Here is a 21,582-nt window from a genome sequence, read left to right on the forward strand (position 1 = left end):
CATAAGGCTGCCTCTATATTGGGGGACCCCTCTCACCCCCTGTAACAGAAGTTCCAGCTGCTGTCCATCATTTCAGAGTGCCTAGCCTGAGGACCGCCAGAGCTCGTGGCTCCATTAGCATTACGGCTATAGCTGCCATCAATGGCTTCTTCCTGTAGCTCTCGCCTGTTGCTGGTAGGTCTATACACATTGCACTATCTGACTGGCCTACTGTCATGCACATATATTTCTGTATGTGTATATATAAAATGTATATTTTGTACACGTGTGACTCTATTTTCAAGGCTTTTTAATCTTCCTTTGTCGATGTGGTGTATATGAAAGTCAGTACCCTATCTAGTGACGTGTTTGGTGGTGGCTCTATTCCTGTCGTTAGAGATTGTAGGAGAACGTTACTGTTGCAATGTCCTTATTCGTGTGTGTGATTAGCTTCATCCCTCAGTTTACCAAATAAAGTGATACTCAGGCTGTTGATATTACATATTGCGCCTTTAACTAAATTTAATACGTGTGAGTTTTCCATTAAAGTTCTATTAAAAAGTAAACTAAGATATAGCCTGTTGATGTTCATTTTGATGCCAAATTTTAAGGGCCCAGTGCAGTCAAATTAAGTTTTTCATGTATTTTATATCATATTGTACAACAGATGATGAAACTAACACTGGTCAGTGTTATTTACTGATAGTTGCTTGTTGAAAATACAATCTACATAGGACCTTCCAATCAGCAGGTTTGCATAGGCAGGAGTTTCAGCTTTCCATGGTGACATCACCATGCAGTAAATTGATTAATACATCAATAACAAAGTTCCAAACCTCTGACAGCTAGTTTTCAGTTTTCCCCTCCCCACTCAGACCACTCCCAGACAGTCCAAGCAAAATTCTTGCTTGAGAAATATATTTTTGCCGAAAAGCAAATTTTGTCAATGGAAATCTATTACAGTAAGGTACTTATTTGTTACCCAGAAATGATTTGATATTGATTTAACAACATCTGCATCTGGCCTTTTTAAACAATATTTTTTACCAATTTAAAGGGTCAATCTGAGATTAAAGCAACAAAGTGAGCACCCAGACACTTTTGGGGGAAACAGCTGAGTGATTGGTCCTGAGAAATGTAACCATGCTGGTTTACGATCTGACCTGTCTGTCATTGTGCGGGCCAAACATTCCCAATTCATTGAATCTGATATATTCTGTGATATGGCTTCTAGCTTGTCTCATGCACTTCTGAAAGCAGCCAGTAGATGGAGAAATACGCCGCTAGCACTGAGATGCAGTGCCTTAGACCCCTGCACCACTTGGGAGCGCTAGACATGTAGACCAGTGGTTCTTTTTGGTTAATGTAGGCCTACCTCCAATCACATTATGTTCTGCCAGAAGCACCCCTTACGTGCAACCAATCATTAGGCCTATGTTCCTATGTCTCCCTAGTACCCCCTCCTGTGGATAGTCTATGATAGGAATGAGGTATAGTATGAGGGGTAGTTTACTATACCTGATTGAGAAACACTGATGTAGACTACTACATATCAGCCCCCTTCTCTCCAGTTAGTGCTGCATACTTGTGCTATGTTTGGTAATGTAGTGGTTCAAGGGAAACGGACAGAAAGTGGGGGATGTCCACAGTCCTGTGCCATAAAGGTCCGGACAATGCTTTAATGAACACACAAGTGTAGGATCAGCTTACCCTCCACTGGCTCCACAAAACCTATTCATAACCATGAGGACGGGTGAAACATAAAACTGACCTTAGATCAGTCTAGTGAGGCAGTCCTCAGTGACAGAGGCTGTGGGTGCCTATCAGTACCACATTGACGAACACAACATAAAAAGGTTACATATGTCCAATAATTTCCTCTCATTTAAATTAACATTGTACATCAATTTAGTGCTTGTGCTTTAACCTTGTGAGTGATGTCACTAGAGGGGAGGGTCACTATCCAAAAATTGAGACCAGCAAGACATCTCTGCTTGGAAATTTCAGCTACCACCACTTCAAGCAGAAATGCCACCCCCAGCGGGAGAGAAGCTCACCCTTGGCTTTTGAAGCAGCCTTGGACGTCTTTCGGGAGGAGATCCTGGTTTATTGGAAATAAGCCTTTTATTTTATTTTCTTTAGGAGTATGTGCTCGGGACGGTGGTGTATAGCACTAGAGCTGTGCTCATCCGGGCCACTGTGCCGTGACTCCATTCTTCTTCATTCACTGTGAAACTGCCATAGCCATAGGAGTTAAATAGGAATTCATTTTTGTGAAATAGCTAGACACATGTATTATACATATTTGTGATAACCCCACGTCAAGCTGGAACACAAACGGGCATGTCTAATCAAGGAGTTAGGAGAAATGGCCCAGTGAAACTGCGGTTGACAGGTAAGAATGTAAAACCCTCTCGCTGTCTAGCTTCATTTGCTTGTTAGCTAATGTCGCTATGAAGCTAACGTTACTAGCTAGCTATAGTAGTTGGCTAGTTTTCTGCGTGAATGTTTACACTCTTATTCACAACAACGCCATGTTATATTTACTAACACACTGATCAAATGTCGTTCGCTACGCTTCGAATAAGGAATACTGTTTTTCTAACAAATTTTTATTTTTTCAGTTTATAATACTAGCCAACGTTAGTTTACCTAGCTAGCTAGTTAACTGACATAGTCGTGAATAACGTTGATTTACTGTTAGCTAGCTAGCGAACTCTCCAATTAAAAAAAGACAACACATTTGGGGTTGTCACAATAGCTGCATTAATTAATTGTTACAACTTGCAACGGTTGTTTGCCCACCCTTCGTCACTTCTTGCATGTGTTGTCCTACAATCTGAATTACAGTGTTATTAATTTATCAGTGACATTATTATACATAGTGACACATTTTAGTCATTCAGGAGCGATTTACATGATCAATTAGGGTTAAATGCCTTGCTCAAGTGTACATCGACATATTTTCAACAATCTGCGCTGTGATTCGAACTAGCGACTTTTCGGTTACTGGCCCAAGGCTCTTAACCGCTAGGCTACCTGCCGCCCGAGTGTGCAGACTGACCATAGTAGCCAGAGCTCTACAGACTGACGCACCATTACCAAATGTAGTATTTATTTAGACCAGCAAGCCTGTTCCAAATAGTTTGCATTTGTAGATAATATTTCCATTGTTTACTGCACTAGTGTTTCAAGATTTTCCATCAGTACTTTGATTTGTGTTGGTAATGAACTTTCAGCACCTCTACATAGCCTCAGCTTGTAGTGCATCCCCCTTTAAGACACTATTCCTTAGGGAAAGAAGCCAGCATGAGCCCCTTTTACTTTCAGTCCCATTCACAGTTTCTTACAACCCAAACATTTTCTGTTTACTTGAGAAAGCAGTGTTTTGACTGGGGAGAGGAGGCGATGGCATGCCCTGCGTTTTTATGTTTCTTCATGATCAGATCGATTTCCAGACCCCTCTATCTTCTGGGACCAGCCAAATTAAATATTTAATATTGTAATGTACTAGCCGGATAAAAGCACTGAGTGAACAAGAGTTCCTCGCGGTCCGGCAAGAGTTGTCTGGTTGTTTGGAATATTCCATTACTTTGAAAGTGTTTACTTAGTTTGACCTTTTTGAAAGGCTGTACATTTATATTTTGCCCATGACCTCTGATGCAGTAAGCCAAGGCTATTCTTCAATAATGAGGTGTCCTGCAATGATAATAAAAAATAATCTCTCTTAGTGCAGTGAAGGCCTGGGTCTCTGTTTTATTTCCATTTGGGAAATGGTTTTAAATGGGCTGCTGCAGTGGTCTTCACTCAGAATCCCAGGAATGTGAAACAGAGAGGAACCGTGAGTCTCTCTAGATCGTAGGAACATCCTCTGTCTCGTTCACACCACGGAGGAGGGGAAGAACGCTTCAAACCACTGCTCCTCTCAAACTGGGGAATACCACCACACATTTTGATGTTGCACATTTTTTAGAAGTGTGTGTGTGTGTTGTAGACTGGCCTCTGCCCTGGTCTGTGTCTGCTCTGTGGTCATTTAGGATAGGTGAACAGATGGGCTGCAGACAGTAGAGCTCGCTGGGTTACTCTTAAGCACTTATATCTTCCTTGGGTCTATAGAGTCTATTTAGAACTGACCCGCCATTATTGTCTAATCGTAATGTAATCATCAATAAACTACTGTGTCTGCTACCAGCAGTCTGGGAGACGCCTGAAGGTATTCTCAGGCCATTTGTCTGTGCGTTTGCCATTTAGAGGCAACATTCAAACTGTCAGTAGTTGCAGCTTTGCCTTGCAATTTATTTACCATTTCCTCTCGTCTCAGATGCAATTTCGCTCAAGGAATAGCTAGGGCTAATCAAGGCCCTAGCGGTTAGGTCGCATTCCACAGACATCTAAGATCAGTGCTAGTCTGTGAGGGGAGACGCTGGGGTGTTTTCTGCACTGTTTTCCACCAGCCACAGTCTTTGGCACCCGACTGTTGGTCCCAGATCAGGATTGATGGATTGTTTAGTGTGAACCGGTCCTGTTATTGTTTGCTCACTGGGCTTTTTCCGTCAGTCGCTGTCTGATGAAGTCACCTGCCGCTTTGAATGGAATGCCGTTGCCAAGCAGTAAATAGAACAGTCTGGCGCTAGCCGCTATTCCCAACACTACGGGGAGGTGACAATTACTTCTGTTCGCACTGCTAGCATCTAGTCTGTCTATAACACTGCCTGCTGCTGTGAGCTAACTACTAAACGGCTAGCTATTCTAACTCCATTTTCTCCTTCGCCTCCAGTTGGCACCGTGAGCATATAATACCAGCCTGGAAGAATTGTTTCAGATCCACTCTTATGCAGCACAGTCTGCAATCACAGCTGGTGCGTCTCAGCTCACCATCTAGGCCTCTTTTTCTCCTGCACCGATGTGACACAAATTGTCAGGTGAAAGCTATTAGCCTAGCCCACTTAAATTCATGTAATATATTAGATACCTACTATCACATGACTGAAGGTCAGTGCAGATGAGGAAGCCACTTTAGACTGTTGAGTCTCTCTAGCATTAAGGGAAGAGACCCTGGAGGAGCTGAGTGTGTGCGAGTGGGGAAAAGCCAGGAAGCTGGCGATTTTAAGATAAAGGCCCCGCCTCCATCCTTCCTAGGCCGATCATTAGCCGGTGGGGAGAGAGTGCATTTTTGGAAAGTTAGCAGGGGCCACTGTCTCAGCATTCACTGTCAGTGGTCAGGAAATCGAGCCTGTGTGTGTCCTCAAAGGGAACACACGCACTCTTCTGCAGGATGTATCGTCCGCACGTGATGCCGAGCTAAATTAGGAGCCCTGTTGACTCCTGCCCCTAAAATGAAGGAAATGTATTTGATTGTGTTTTGTGAAGGATAACCTACATGTGGTAAAGGGACACCAACAAGACAATTGAAATGGCATTGGGAACTGGTTTTACTGCCCTCAGCCCTGTCCCACCCACCCTCCTCGCTGGATTAAGTTAATGCTGGTTTACACAGTCTAGCAGACTGGGCCAGATGTTTTGAATGAAAGCAGATTAGAGGCATTCGTTTGCTATTAATCTAAATCGACACAGTGAGAAGAGACCACGCCCATGTGTTATTGTTGTCACTTGGTGTTTGTTGGCTAGTTGTATACCGCCGCGTGAAACCCATTTTCCCAGGTCAAACTAGATCTGCGCGCAAGGTGAAGGCCGCTCCAAATACGTTTTAGCCTAGCAGCCATATTGATTAGCAAATTAGATCATTTTTTGGTGGGGATTCGCTAAAACATTTGTAAATAAGACAGCACCGCATCCGTCCAGACAGAGGCTTAATTTGACCATGCGGATCTCTCCGCCCGCCCAGCTCTGCAGAGCGGTCTGACCCATTTTAAAGCGCAATCAATAGGCTTTGTCAGAAATCCATTGCAGCAATCTCCTCTAAGTTTCTGTGTTGGAATGAAAAGGCTTCTCAGTGTTGCCTTGCCTCTCCTGTTGAATATCAATGGGAGGAGAGTCAGGTGAATTGGCTGTATTGAGGTTCACTGCCTTGAAATGTGGGGCTTGATGCCTTTCTTTCTATAAGACACAAGGGTACTACCAGAAGGGTACCACAACCACAACCGGCCTACATGCTCCTTTCCATACTGCATGCAGTTGGCTTTATTTTTCTCTCTCTCCTCTCGCTGTTCTTTTACATGTTTGTTCTATGAGCTGTCACTCAGTTTTCTGTACTTCAGTACAACATTCCCTCTGACAACCCTTCTGTGTGATAAGTGTCTAGCGGAGGGGGGAGTGTGTGTGTGCCTGCTCAAACATTTCACACTCATTGTAGCCTACTGAAGCGAAGCCCATCTGGGATGGCCTGCCGTCTCTGTTCTGTTTTTTTCCTACCCGGGTCTTTCCTCAGTCAAGGTTGTCTTTTCATGTTGCCTCTGTCTGCTTCATACATACAAGCTACAGGAGTAACAGAGGAATGGAGAATCGGTAAGGTTTAATAGAGAATGACCTGAAGGTCAACTTCAGTTTTCTGAAGGCTCCTGTCAAAAGCTCAGTCATCATCAATCTTGACTGTTTCCTTAAGGTAATCATCAGATGACTCACTCACTATTATGCCTGTATGATATTGTAGATCATGAATCCTCAAAGCTGCAGTGATTGACAACCCAGGATCTAGACTCCGGATGTCTAGGTCAGGGTGTCAAACATACGGCCGGCGGGCAGGATACGACCGGCGGGGGGTTGAGTAAGAAAGTACTAAATTGTCGGGGGGGAAACTAACTCGATATACTTTCAAATGACTTAAACCAAATCGAAACTGGGCAGAAATGATATTCAACCTATTTTCATACATTTTCTTGACTGTCCAGCTCGCTAACAATCAGTAGACAGTCAGGGAGCATCGGAAATTACAAAAGTGATGCATAGAGAACAATTATTTTGCCGATTTTTGCCAGCAAGGAAATATAATCACTTTTCAGTGCAGCCCTCCTGAACTCGTTCAAGACTGAATGTGGCCCCCGGGGGTAACGATGTGTTTGATGCCCCTGCTCTAGTTTATCAGTAACCCCAGGAATGTCAGTCAGAGTAGGAGTGTGGGTGAGACCAGAGCCAGTCTTTCTAACCTGTGAATGAATGGCCATTGTGGGAGTGATGTATTGAGCAGGTCTGTTTGAGTGTGTGGGCTCCGTCTATGGTCAGTTAGCAGTAACTTAGAAGGTCCTGAGTTATCTGCATTGAATAAACCCCTGTCTGAACGGTGTAGTCTATAGCCAAATAGTGTAGTCTGTGTGCATGGCCCTTGTAATAGGCCATTTAGCAGACGCTGTTATCCAAAGCGACTTAGTCATGCATGCATACATTTTTCATATGGGTGGTCCCGGGAAGCGAACCCACTACCCTGCCGTTACAAACACCATTCTCTACCAACTGAGCTACAAAAGACCAAGAGCAGTTAGTGATGTGTTGGCTGTGGTCAGTAAGTGGCTATGTTGAGAGTCCTGTGTCATCTGCATTGAAGTCTGAATAGTGCAGTGTAGTCTGTGTGCATGGCCCTCGTCCAAGCCAGAGATTTTTTTTCAGTGATCTGTGGATAGAGAGAGAGAGAGAGGGGGCTTGTGTTGCGGCCAGGTGCTGCCACGCACATCCAGACTTCCTCGGCTCTGTTTAGTCTGCCCCGGCCACTCTCACACCACTCCAGATGACTGGGCTTCACGGCAGAGCTGCCCCAGAAGCCCCTCCCCCTCACACTCCACTCTTCAGTCCAGATGACTGGGCTTCACGGCAGAGCTGCCCCAGGGGTCCCTCCACACAGTCCACTGTTCTGTTCACGTGGTGGACGGCGCCTCTTACATGGAAACCTTCATATCCTGTCTCTATCTGGCAGGATGCCTACGCTGCCTGTCTGCTTTATATATGTTGCTCTGTGTGCCAGTGAGCCAACAAATAGACAGAGTGATAACCCAGAGCAATAATAATGATTTAATGGTTTGGTTATCTTCATTACTAGTTGTTGTATGTACAGTCATTGGCTTTATCGTGTCTTAATTGTATGGTGAGGGGTCGCGTTACAGTTTAGAAATCTGCATTTTCAAAACCCCTACACTCCAAAAATCTGTTTTAAACAATTTCATCTACGTTTTATATTGAAAGTAGTGTTTAAAAATATATATATATATTTATCTGTGACAATTCGTCTGATGCTGAGAAGAAATTACAATAAGAAACATTTCATATCTGTTTACAAAACACATACTCTATATGCGTATTTATTTTTTCTTCCGTGTATTCTGCATTAATGCGAGCCCTGCTGCTACATAGTCTGTCTGGTGGGGTTTAATGCATGCTGCCGGCTGGCACTGGCAGTTAGGCTAATCTGTTGCATGTGTTGGTTAGACATTTGTTTGAATTATGCACTTCAGGGAATTCACTTATCAATCACAGATAAGAGGGTTTTGTCTAAACTACTGCAGATCTTAAAATGACTAGAACTTCCTCATGTTATTCGTAAGTCTAATCATCACGAGTCCTCTAGACAGTTCAACTTTAATCTGTCCCTCTCTTAGCAGATGGGGTCTAAATGTTTTTATCTGCCTCATGGATTTGCAATGTACAGCTGTCTGACTGGACCGTTTGGAAATTGGCACATCCCTGGCAATTGGGCAATTGATTGCTTTATTGCGAAACTGTGTTTTCTGGATAGAAGATGACACGTGTCTTGTTCTCAGCTCAGTTAGCCGCTCTGGATCGACAGTGGTCTGACATTTTCTATGGGGAATTGAAAGGCTCTGATGGAACGTCAACATGTAGTCGTGTGTACTAGAGGTCGACCGATTAATCGGAATGGCCGATATAATTAGGGCTGTTTTCATAACAATCGGAAATCAGTATTTTTGGACACCGATTTGGCCGATTTTTATTTAATATTTTTATTTTTTTACACCTTTATTTAACTTGGGCAAGCCAGTTAAGAACACATTCTTCTTTTCAATGACGGCTAGGAATGGTGGGTTAACTGCCTTGTTCGGGGGACAGATTTTTACCTTGTTAGCTTGGGACATTCAATCTTGCAACCTTACAGTTAACTAGTCCAACACTCTAACCACCTGATTACATTGCACTCCACAAGGAGACTGCCTGTTACGCAAATGCAGTAAGCCAAGGTAAGTTGCTAGCTAGCATTAAACTTATCTTATTAAAACAATCATAATCACTAGTTAACTACACATGGTTGATGATATTACTAGTTTATCTAGCGTGTCCTGCGTTGCATATAATCGATGCGGTGCGTATCGTTGCTCCAATGTGTACCTAACCATGAACGTCAAGGCCTTTCTTAAAATCAATACACAGAAGTATATATTTTTAGACCTGCATATTTAGCTAAAAGAAATCCAGGTTAGCAGGCAATATTAACCAGGTGAAATTGTGTCACTTCTCTTGCGTTCATTGCACGCAGAGTCTGTGTATATGCACCAGTTTGAGCCACCTAATTTTACGTAATTATGACATAACATTGAAGGTTGTGCAATGTAACAGGAATATTTAGACTAATGGATGCCACCCCTTAGATAAAATACGGAACGGTCCCGTATTTCACTGAAAGGATAAACGTCTTGTTTTCGAGATTATAGTTTCCGGATTCGACCATATTAATGACCTACAGCTCTTATTTCTGTGTGTTATTATGTTATAACTAAGTCTATGATTTGATAGAGCAGTCTGACTGAGTGGTGGTAGGCAGCAGCAGGCTCGTAAGCATTCATTCAAACAGCACTTTTACTTCTTACCTGGGAATATTGAAGACTCATGTTAAAGGAACCACCAGCTTTCATATGGTCTCATGTTCTGAACAAGGAACTTGAACGTTAGCTTTCTTGCATGGCACATATTGCACTTTTACTTGTAATTGTCATTTTTACAAAAAATCTTCAGATTTAATCAGTATCGGATTTTTTTGGTTCTCCAATAATCGGTATCAGCGTTGAAAAATCATAATCGGTCGACCTCTAGTGTGCACACATACGGTTATCCACGGTTCACCTGACCAGACAAGACAGGAAAGGGAGGGAGGTTGGGTTAGACTAAATGTATTTTTGTCATGTTGAAACCACACACAAAATACTTTTTCTCAGAGCCAGCAGGTGTAGGCGGTTTAGACAGAGTACATAGATTTAGGACCCTTTTTAGGAAGCTGTTTCCTTCAGCAATGGTTCTCTATTCAACTCCTCTTCGATTTTTCAGTTTAACAGATGAAGCGTTTCAGTCGTTAAAAGGGAGTGATTGTCTAAACGTCTGCTGAATGTTTTGCCATGTCATTGGAAAATGTAGTCTAGCCTAATGTGGCTGTTTTTAAACCAAGGTTGTGTCTGAAATGGCAACCTATTCCCTACATAGTGTACTTCTTTTGACCAGAACCCATAGGGATCTGGGCAAAAGCAGTGCACTAGAAAGGTGGTAGGGTGCCATTTGGGACGCAGTTCAAGCATCTGTAAAACTACCTGCACCTTCAACCTCTCTGGTGCTGAGTTTCTACTCATTTTGATGATTCATGCAAGTTCTGCACTCTCAGAATTATGGCTTAAGAATTCTGGCAGACACTGAACTTTGATCTAGACAACAAGTAAATAATGTTATTGTTATTATAGCCCTGAATCCTAGGTTAAGTATAACCCCCAGAAGTGGGAGATTGGACAAGGTCTGTGTGTTTTTTGTTTTTGATTCTGGCATGTCCCATATTGCGGGCGGGGAACGGAGCACCATGCTGTTTGTGGCCATCTCAGTTTCATTCTCTTGGTTTTCATGCTGCGAGGGAGCCCCTGTATGGTGTGTAAGATTATGGCTTGTGTTTCATTGATACATTTGTTTTGAGTTTACATGGACATACATTCGGAAAGTATTCAGACCTCGTGACTTTTTCCACATTTTGTTACGTTACAGCCTTAATCTAAAATTTAAAACATTGTTTTTTCCCTCATCAATCTACACACAATACCCCATAATAACAAAGCAAAGTCTTTTTGGGGTGAAAATTTTCCAAATGTATTACAAATAACTTAAATTTTACACTTACATAAGTATTCAGACCCTTTACTTAGTACTTTGTTGAAGCACCTTTGGCAACATTTACAACCTTTAGTCTTCTTGGGTATGGTGCTACAAGCTTGGCACACCTGCATTCCTCTCTGCAGATCCTCTCAAGCTGTGTCAGGTTGGATAAGGAGCATTGCTGCACAGCTATTTTCAGGTCTCTCCAGAGATGTTTGATTGGGTTCATCAAGGAACTCTCTGTACTCTCTTTTCATCTTTCCCTCAGTCCTGACTAGTCTCCCAGTCCCTGCCGCTGAAAAACATCCCCACAGCATGATGCTGCCACCATGCTTCACCGTCGAGATGGTGCCAGGTTTCCTACGGACGGGATGCTTTGCATTCAGGCCAACGAGTTCAATCTTGGTTTCATCAGACCAGATAATCTTGTTTCTCATTGTCTGAGAGTCCTTTAGGTGCATTTTTGCCAACTCCAAGCGGGCTGTGGTGCCTTTTACTGAGGAGTGGCTGCTGTCTGGCCACTACCATGAAGGCCTAATTAGTGGAGTGTCGCAGAGATGGTTGTCCTTCTGGAAGGTTCTCCATTTCCACAGAGGAAATCTGGAGCTCTGTCAGAGTGACCATCGGGTTCTTGGTCACGTCCCTGACCAATACTTTCCGAATGCGTTGTATACTAGGTAATGATGTGCCGATATTACATTTTTGGCAGATATCCAATATTTTCCTTGCCCAGCATTTTTTTTAGCTCCCTTTTTAACCATTCTAGTACAGTTAAATAGTTAGACAGCTGCATCCGTGTATGTTAAGGTACGGCATCTCAGTGCAAGAGGTGTCACTACAGTCCCTGGTCCAAATCCAGGCTGTATCACATCTGGCAGTGATTGGGAGTCCCATAGGGCGGCGCATAATTGGCCCAGCGTCATCCGGGGTAGGCCGTCAATGTAAATATGAATTTGTTCTTAACTGACTTGCCTAGTTAAATGAAGGTTACATACACACACTGACCAAAAGTTAATTTTGTTGGCATTTACATATGTCCCCATTACCAGTAAAACATAATAAAAACCTATTTCTTTCACTTACTTGCTGTGTCGTTTAGTTGTTCATTTATTCAGTCATTTAATTTTCTATCAGGATTTCTATGGAACGCCGTTTGGGTCTTTGCGTGTCAAAAAATATACGATTTAACACTTTGTGTCAAATAAGCTTGTTGACCAATCAGGACCTGAATATGACTGCACGTCAAATAATAATTTTACGCGTTCATTCATTTTTTATTACTTGTATTTCATATGTCAAAATTAATCTACATATACTATGACGCTGGTAAAGTTGTCTCGCGCACCTACAGTGCTGGTGATAAAACATTTTTTTAAAAGCTAGCTAGCTCATGGATCCAAACAATGTTCTTCCCCAAAAACTGTTTCAGTAGCTCTAGTTAGCTAGCTAGGTGTAATCTAAAATTAGCCTAATTTATAAGACCGTTCTTATTTGACTAATGGTGGTCGGACCCATCTGTGACCCTAGCCACAATAAGGATTGGCCACAACAGTGGATTTTGCGGTCAGCCTTCAAAATAAAAGTGTGGCACGATTCTCCTATTTGTATTCATTTGCATCACTGTCAATGACATACTTTTATTTTGAAAGCAAACTACAAATTCCACTAAATTCCTAATTCTTGTTGTGGCTAGCTTCACAACCCGGTCCGGTCGAGCCTCACTTGCCAGATGAAGCTAGCTGGCTGCTTATAATGTTAGCTTTGGGCAACAGGGTTAAGTAGCCGTCTAGCTATTTATTTTCATGAACAAAAGTTCAATTTCAATAGCTGAACAACAAGTGGCAACCTAGCTAATACTTACTCACAAGGATTCCTAAATCATTGCTAAGAATAATGAAAATGACTGCAGTTTTTACTGGTCGTTGTTTTTTAGGCTGGTTGTATTGGTGCTAGTTAGGTACCAAGCTAAAGCTAGCTACTCCAGAAGTTGCGGTCTAAGAAATTATGCTTTATTGTAAACATATCGTTTGTGGCCGGTGTTTGCTTATTTGTTTTTGTACAGCTTTGACAGTGCTACTGTATATTTTTGTGACATGCAAAGACCCAAATGGGGTTTCATAGTATGTATGTATGTCGTGAAGCTAATAGCAGTGACACTATTACTGTGTAACTCCAGTAGGGCAACATCTGAAAAATAGCACACTTGATAGTGTGTACCGGTGCTCGACCAGTCGGCGAAAGCCAACATCACCCATGACAGAGAATGGTTGATTGCCAAGGGCAATGAATTCCATTATCGACTTTGAGTTGTCTCGCTGACATTTTCTTTCTCTTTCAAATGTATATATACTTGTTGACTGCTCGATCCACACAGCAGACATTGTGGGCTAGTTTAGGAATGCTGTGTTGCACGTATAGCGCAACATTTTACGTGGTGTCTTTATGTCATGTACCTTCGTTATATAGGTATGCATGTCAGATTTGACATTGTTTTTTTTATGTCGGGCATTAAACTTGACATCGGACGATACTGATGTTGGCATTTTTAGCTAATATCGTCCCATTCCGATATGTTCACCGATTTATATTGTGCGTCCCTAATACTAGGTATATAGTAGATGCGTTTGTGTGGAACACTGCTCTGCAGTGAAGTCTGCTGCTGGCAAGTAGGGGATTTGCATGTGATTTAGCCCTAGATGGATGCTCTTGATATTCGGTAGGGTTTTGATGATATGATTTAAAGCATAATTTGAACCAAGGCTGGCCCATGAAGTCTCAAGGAAATGTAAATTGTGCCTTGGTCTCAATAATACAGATATTCTGTAATAGAATATTGTCTCACAGTGGGTTTTGCATTCAAAGTTAAAAAACCTTGGTCTGCATCTTTTGCCAGGCTCTTTCCAAGGCGGTTGCCATGACTGGTTCTCAGATCGACATTCTCACCATATTAAAACGGATTCCCCTATTGGTCCAACTAACAGTCACCGGAACCAGAAGCAGTCGAATGTTCGTTCTCCTTCAAATAAGGGTTCCTATGGGCAAAGCCCAGGTTTGGCAAGCAGAAGAGCAGCACAGCGTGCATCAAGTTGGGTTGAAGTGTCTGGTGCTTCAGGACCCACCAGCTACAAAGCACTTTTTACAGTGCTATATCACGGTTGGTTAAATCCTCTTTTCGTCTAGGTCTGCACAAAGGAGAGCAAGAGGGAGCTTCATCTGTTATTCAAATTATACTTGAACTTTGTGGCATTCGTGTGCTTTACAGTATGACAGTGGAAAGAGTCATGATGAGTCACACCTCATGACTTGCATAACAATATTATGGGTGGGAGCGGAGGCTGGGAGGAGAGTTTTAGAGTTGGGCTGAAAGACCACAATCAATATGCAAAATACATTAAACTTTCTGAAAGTGCATTCTTGGGCTTATGTCTTAGTGTAAGCTAGTATCATCTGGTAGAAGGACCACCTTAATGTGTCTTACTATATGCCTTTTTAATATTCTATCTTGCTGTGAATTCCCCCAAATGTATCTCAATGCATGTGGTCACATTGTCAAGATGCAGCCAAGTCAGTTTGCAAGTGCTGATGCTGCTCCACTTTGAGCTATTTTTACACTCTGACCTGTGCCCTGTAAGATGACAAGTGATACTGTATCCTGTCTTTTCCCTCTCGCTCTCTGCTGTTAGCGATCCCTAGCCGGATCTGGCCCAGACGGCGTACAGACAGCGCTGCCGATGGCTTCTCTCTTCCTGTCTCTAGCCCGTGCACCGCCGCCACCGCATCACGACAGATACCTCGCCGCCGCGACCTAGCATCGTTTCTTAGAAATAACTGTTGACATAGCTGACGTCATGCATGCAGGTGTAAGTTTTGTGGCCAACTTGCCGAGGGACTGTTCAGCTGCTGCTTCTAAGAACTGCTGGTGGCATGACAGAGACCGTCATTGATAACATCTTTGCATGAAGGTGTTGGAACAGTTTGGCTTCAGTTCAGCTTCAAATGTCACTCAACTTAACTGACTAGCCATTTGGGTATTCAAGCACAGAGAGGGGTTTTTGAGGATCTGTAGAGCCTTTGTCGACTAAAGACTAGTAGAGTGCATTGGCTGTCCTCCGTCACTTGACTTTTCCAGTCATTCTATGGTCAGGTTGTTGGATGTTGCAGACAGGCTTGACTCTGGGGAGGCGGGGGGAGGGGTGTGTCTCTAAACCCTTGAGGAAGTGGTGAAGGTGAGGCTGTCGAACACTCAATGTTTTTGTTTAAGCGGTCTGTCTTTACTGTCCACCAAATCAAATGTATTTTTCACATGCGCCGAATACAACAGGTGTAGTAGACCTTACCGTGAAATGCTTACCACCACACCAGTGTACACAGACTGTCAGGAACTGCAGCCTGAGTAACCTTTCTCTCTCTCGAGGGGAGTTACACAGACGGCTAGAGAACATGACAGGCTGTGCTGTTTTTCTCATTCCTTCTCTGTGTGTGTGTGTGTGGGGCTCTCTCTCTCTGTGTGTGGCCCTCGTGCGTTCTGTGTGTGTGTGGCTCTCTCACCCGTTCTGTGAGGGGAGGGGCCTCGCGTGTTCTGTGTGTGGGGGGGGGACTTTCGTGGGTTGTGTGTGTGGCTGGCTCACGCACGCACGTGTGTTCTCTCTCTCTCTCTCTCTCTCTGTGTGTGTGGCTCTCTCGCGCTTTCTGTGTATGTGTGTGGCTCTCTGCGCTTTCTGTGTATGTGTGTGGCTCTCTGCGCTTTCTGTGTATGTGTGTGGCTCTCTCGCGCTTTCTGTGTGTGTGGCTCTCTCGCGCTTTCTGTGTGTGTGGCTCTCTCGCGTGTTATGTGTGTGTGTGTGGCTCTCTCGCGCGTTCTGTGTGTGTGGCTCTCGCGCGTTCTGTGTGTGTGGCTCTCTCGCGCGTTCTGTGTGTGTGTGGCTCTCTCGCGCGTTCTGTGTGTGTGTGTGTGGCTCTCTCGCGCGTTCTGTGTGTGTGTGTGGCTCTCTCGCGCGTTTTGTGTGTGTGTGTGGCTCTCTCTAGGGCGTTCTCTCTCTGTGTGTGTGTGTGGCTCTCTCGCGCGTTCTGTGTGTGTGTGTGGCTCTCTCGCGCGTTCTGTGTGTGTGGTGTGTGTGGCTGTCTCTCTCGCGCGTTCTGTGTGTGTGTGGCTCTCTCGCGCGTTCTGTGTGTGTGTGGCTCTCTCGCGTTCTGTGTGTGTGTGGCTCTCTCGCGTTCTGTGTGTGTGTGGCTCTCTCGCGCGTTCTGTGTGTGTGTGGCTCTCTCGCGCGTTCTGTGTGTGTGTGGCTCTCTCGCGCGTTCTGTGTGTGTGTGGCTCTCTCGCGCGTTCTGTGTGTGTGTGGCTCTCTCGCGCGTTCTGTGTGTGTGTGGCTCTCTCGCGTTCTGTGTGTGTGTGGCTCTCTCGCGCGTTCTGTGTGTGTGTGGCTCTCTCGCGCGTTCTGTGTGTGTGGCTCTCTCGCGCGTTCTGTGTGTGTGTGGCTCTCTCGCGCGTTCTGTGTGTGTGTGGCTCTCTCGCGCGTTCTGTGTGTGTGTGGCTCTCTCGCGCGTTCTGTGTGTGTGTGGCTCTCTCGCGCGTTCTGTGTGTGTGTGGCTCTCTCGCGCGTTCTGTGTGTGTGTGGCTCTCTCGCGCGTTCTGTGTGTGTGTGGCTCTCTCGCGCGTTCTGTGTGTGTGTGTGTGTGGCTCTCTCGCGCGTTCTGTGTGTGTGTGGCTCTCTCGCGCGTTCTGTGTGTGTGTGTGGCTCTCTCGCGCGTTCTGTGTGTGTGTGTGGCTCTCTCGCGCGTTCTGTGTGTGTGTGTGGCTCTCTCGCGTTCTGTGTGTGTGTGTGGCTCTCTCGCGCGTTCTGTGTGTGTGTGTGGCTCTCTCGCGCGTTCTGTGTGTGTGTGTGGCTCTCTCGCGTTCTGTGTGTGTGTGTGGCTCTCTCGCGCGTTCTGTGTGTGTGTGTGGCTCTCTCGCGCGTTCTGTGTGTGTGTGTGGCTCTCTCGCGCGTTCTGTGTGTGTGTGTGGCTCTCTCGCGCGTTCTGTGTGTGTGTGTGTGGCTCTCTCGCGCGTTCTGTGTGTGTGTGTGGCTCTCTCGCGCGTTCTGTGTGTGTGTGTGTGGCTCTCTCGCGCGTTCTGTGTGTGTGTGGCTCTCTCGCGCGTTCTGTGTGTGTGTGGCTCTCTCGCGTTCTGTGTGTGTGTGGCTCTCTCGCGCGTTCTGTGTGTGTGTGGCTCTCTCGCGCGTTCTGTGTGTGTGTGGCTCTCTCGCGTTCTGTGTGTGTGTGGCTCTCTCGCGCGTTCTGTGTGTGTGTGGCTCTCTCGCGCGTTCTGTGTGTGTGTGGCTCTCTCGCGCGTTCTGTGTGTGTGTGTGTGGCACTCTCGCGCGTCTGTGTGTGTGTGTGGCACTCTCGCGCGTTCTGTGTGTGTGTGTGTGTGTGTGTGGGCTCTCTCGCGTTCTGTGTGTGTGTGGCTCTCTCGCGCGTTTCTGTGTGTGTGTGGCTCTCTCGCGCGTTCTGTGTGTGTGTGTGGCTCTCTCGCGCGTTCTGTGTGTGTGTGGCTCTCTCGCGCGTTCTGTGTGTGTGTGTCTCTCTCGCGCGTTCTGTGTGTGTGTGTGGCACTCTCGCGCGTTCTGTGTGTGTGTGTGGCACTCTCGCGCGTTCTGTGTGTGTGTGTGGCACTCTCGCGCGTTCTGTGTGTGTGTGTGGCTCTCTCGCGCGTTCTGTGTGTGTGTGGCTCTCTCGCGTTCTGTGTGTGTGTGGCTCTCTCGCGCGTTCTGTGTGTGTGTGGCTCTCTCGCGCGTTCTGTGTGTGTGGCTCTCTCGCGCGTTCTGTGTGTGGCTCTCTCGCGCGTTCTGTGTGTGGCTCCCCGCGCGTTCTGTGTGTGGCTCCCTCGCGTTCTGTGTGTGGCTCTCGCGTTCTGTGTGTGGCTCTCGCGCGTTCTGTGTGTGGCTCCCGCGTTCTGTGTGTGTGTGGCTCTCTCGCGTTCTGTGTGTGTGTGGCTCTCTCGCGCGTTCTGTGTGTGTGTGTGGCTCTCTCGCGTTCTGTGTGTGTGTGTGGCTCTCTCGCGCGTTCTGTGTGTGGCTCCCCGCGCGTTCTGTGTGTGTGTGTGTGGCTCTCGCGCGTTCTGTGTGTGTGTGTGTGGCTCTCTCGCGCGTTCTGTGTGTGTGTCTGTGGCTCTCTCGCGTTCTGTGTGTGTGGCTCTCTCGCGCGTTCTGTGTGTGTGGCTCTCTCGCGCGTTCTGTGTGTGTGGCTCTCTCGCGCGTTCTGTGTGTGTGGCTCTCTCGCGCGTTCTGTGTGTGTGGCTCTCTCGCGCGTTCTGTGTGTGTGGCTCTCTCGCGCGTTCTGTGTGTGTGTGGCTCTCTCGCGTTCTGTGTGTGGCTCTCTCGCGCGTTCTGTGTGTGGCTCCTCGCGCGTTCTGTGTGTGGCTCCCTCGCGCGTTCTGTGTGTGGCTCTCTCGCGCGTTCTGTGTGTGGCTCTCTCGCGCGTTCTGTGTGTGGCTCTCTCGCGCGTTCTGTGTGTGGCTCCCGCGCGTTCTGTGCGTGTGTGGCTCTCTCGCGCGTTCTGTGTGTGTGTGGCTCTCTCGCGCGTTCTGTGTGTGTGTGTGGCTCTCTCGCGCGTTCTGTGTGTGGCTCCCTCGCGCGTTCTGTGTGTGTGTGTGTGGCTCTCGCGCGTTCTGTGTGTGTGTGTGTGTGTGGCTCTCTCGCGCGTTCTGTGTGTGTGGCTCTCTCGCGCGTTCTGTGTGTGTGGCTCTCTCGCGCGTTCTGTGTGTGTGGCTCTCTCGCGCGTTCTGTGTGTGTGGCTCTCTCGCGCGTTCTGTGCGTGTGTGGCTCTCTCGCGCGTTCTGTGCGTGTGTGGCTCTCTCGCGCGTTCTGTGCGTGTGTGGCTCTCTCGCGCGTTCTGTGCGTGTGTGGCTCTCTCGCGCGTTCTGTGCGTGTGTGGCTCTCTCGTGCGTGTGTGGCTCTCTCGCGCGTTCTGTGCGTGTGTGGCTCTCTCGCGCGTTCTGTGCGTGTGTGGCTCTCTCGCGCGTTCTGTGCGTGTGTGTTTCTCGCGCTCTGTGTGTGTCTGTGTCGCTCACGTGGGCTCTCATCCGTAATAGAAGCACAAAGTGCTGTAACATCCTCCCACCAGTTCCACTGCCATATTGTCAAGGGGGAGGTATGCATCATGTGAGCTGGTGGCGAGAATCTGTTTCCCCTCCGTTATGTGCCAGTCTGCCAGAGCATCCGTCCATGCGGCCCATAACGTGTGTGGGTTATCATTAGTGTGAATGATGAGCTTGATGTGATGTCGCTACCAGTGCACTTCTTCCTCTCAGGCGAAAGTTGTCTCATCTTGCACTCTCACAGCTCCCCCATTCTAGAGAGACTTGGTATGTGTCCCTAAAATCCCCCGGAAGCCATATAAACTAACTCTTCTCGCACGGTTCACCCATTCCCCTCGTCTCAGCTCAATCTAGTATAGTTGATACAGTATGTGTCCACAGATTCCTCCCCAGCCACATTTTCACTAAGTGCATTTATTAACACACTAAGTCTCCTTAACGGAGCTCCCGCTTCAGCGGTCTTCCTCCAACCCCAAAGAGGCTCATCCCTGTCGTAGGGGTTTTGAATTGAAATACTGGCACATCCATTTCTCAGGGCGAGGTCCTCCTCTTCTCCTCCTCTTCTTTCTGCCTCTTCCCCCATTCCTTGGGCAGATCCGCAGTGCCAGATGGGAAATGATTCATCGTCTCTGTATGGGCCGCTGTGTGTGCGGGTGTGTATGGGCCTGTGTGTGCTGGTGTGTATGGGCCTGTGTGTGCTGGTGTGTATGGGCCTGTGTGTGTGTGCACGCCTGGGGATTGATGAACAGTCAGACTGTTTGGTTTGGAAAGGCCCAAACGAGATGAAATGTATATAAGCCGACATGTAATGCGACCGGCGCTATTCCCGAACCTCCCCAGCCCCTCCTGCTTTAGGGGTTATGTTGATATCATGGGAAAAATGGGAAGTCAAGTGGATGCAGGGAGACGGCGTCTGCACGTACAACACGTATGGTGTTCTTACGGACTGCAAACGTGCACACGAGGACAGACGCATACGTCCACTCGCTTCCTGTCCACTCTATATCTGACACAGTTCCAGGTCAAGGAAGAATAGCAGGGTTGGTCGAACCTTGAGGCATGCATCTGTGAGGTTCCCCCTCCCGTAGCTTCAGCCAGACAGAGCCTCAACCAGAGAGGCCCCGCAGGAAATGACTTTGTCATTGGTCATAGGTAGAGCAGTATTCCAAAGAGCATCATATCCCCTTAATTTTTAGACAACCACAAAGCGCTCTTGTTGGCACGTGATTGATACATTTCTAGTTAGGCTAGACCATATTATTCATCAGGCGTGAAACCTTAATTTGGAAAGTACAAATGATGGAGCTCTAATTTAGCATCTATTATTTGACCTCAGCTAGCATACTTCTCCTACTGAGCATATTCTGTAATACTCTGTATTTACACTAGCCTAGCTCCCTCTTGCTCGCTCCCTCCCTTTCTCCTCTACACTCCCAATGAACTAACCCTCCCTCCCTCTGTTCTCCCCTGTTTGTCAGGCAGCGTGCCAGCTTGTTGTGAGTGGCAGCGCTGCTCTGCGTTCCTCTCCAGATTTCAGGTTAGCGTCTGGGCGCTGATGAGGGGAGTGTCAGCTGGAGCAGCTCTAGAGCCAAGGCTATTTAATGGATGACATAATTGGCATCCTGAGCATTCGTAGAGCTGGGAGGCAGAGGGATGGAGGGAATAATGCCTGGCCAAAGGAAGTGTGCTGTAGATAAGAACTCTTGTTTGATGTCCTCCGCATCAGTTTGCGTGTAGACGTTCCGGATTGTTCTAGCGGCTGGGTCAGTTTACTACCCTAAACTCCATACGTACATGCCATACTTTTCTCCACTGAAAGCAGACAGGCCAGGGAGGGAGCCGTGGTGGAGGGGGAAGGGGAAGCCTTTTGTTTGTACTGGAACAATGCTGTGAATGAGACGGTGTGGGGGGGGAAACAGGAGTCCAAACAGGACTGAGGTGACTGATGGGCGTCTACAGGCCCTGTCTGTCGGTAATGAAGTTTGCAACGTGGGCGGTGTGTTGGGGGGAGAGTCTTGTTCAAACGCATGGCCTGGGTCATAATACAGAGCCCATTGCAGGGAGGTGGGTGAGGTGTGTCTGTCTCTTGGCAACTGCGTACACGCACTCATTTTGACTTATGACCTAAACTAGCTGGGAATCGATCCGTTGACTCTTCTCTCCCTTGTCCATCCCCCCCGTCTTCCTCAAAAGCAGCCCGTCCTTCCCCCTTCTCAGTAGTTTTCCATCCCAGCCCACGTTGTCATAGTCTTTTCACACTGTGGTCAGTGTCGCCAAAGCTCTCCAGACTAGAAGTCTAGAACATTCAGCTTATCCTATCTCAATCCACTGGAGGTCAATGGCTGAACTAACGTTGGATCAGTGTTCTGCTGTCTCATTAGGGTAATATACAGTTGAGTTGACAGGGTAATGTCTGACTGTATAGATGGCTGTAAAGATTCCACATACAGTGCCTTCAGAAAGTATTCATACGCCTTGACTTATTCCACATTTGAATTCAA

General features: G+C 46.6%; 1 protein-coding gene across 6 annotated transcripts in view; it reads left to right on the plus strand.

The window, feature by feature from the left end:
• The window catches only part of LOC118389207 (E3 ubiquitin-protein ligase SMURF2-like), an 87,957-nt gene that overhangs the window by 9,205 nt on the left and 57,170 nt on the right, over window positions 1-21,582 (plus strand). The window contains exon 1 of one of the 6 annotated variants that reach the window (XM_035779039.2): window positions 1,915-2,374. The exons of 4 other annotated variants lie outside the window; for them this stretch is intronic. In XM_035779039.2, coding sequence (XP_035634932.1) covers window positions 2,323-2,374 — 52 coding nt within the window. In that variant the 5' untranslated portion in view covers window positions 1,915-2,322. Of the gene's footprint in view, window positions 1-1,914; window positions 2,375-21,582 lie in introns of those variants that run through there. One more of the 6 variants, XM_035779042.2, reaches the window with a different exon arrangement.

Source organism: Oncorhynchus keta, chromosome 10 (assembly GCF_023373465.1).
Source record: "Oncorhynchus keta strain PuntledgeMale-10-30-2019 chromosome 10, Oket_V2, whole genome shotgun sequence".
Taxonomy (NCBI): domain Eukaryota; kingdom Metazoa; phylum Chordata; class Actinopteri; order Salmoniformes; family Salmonidae; genus Oncorhynchus; species Oncorhynchus keta.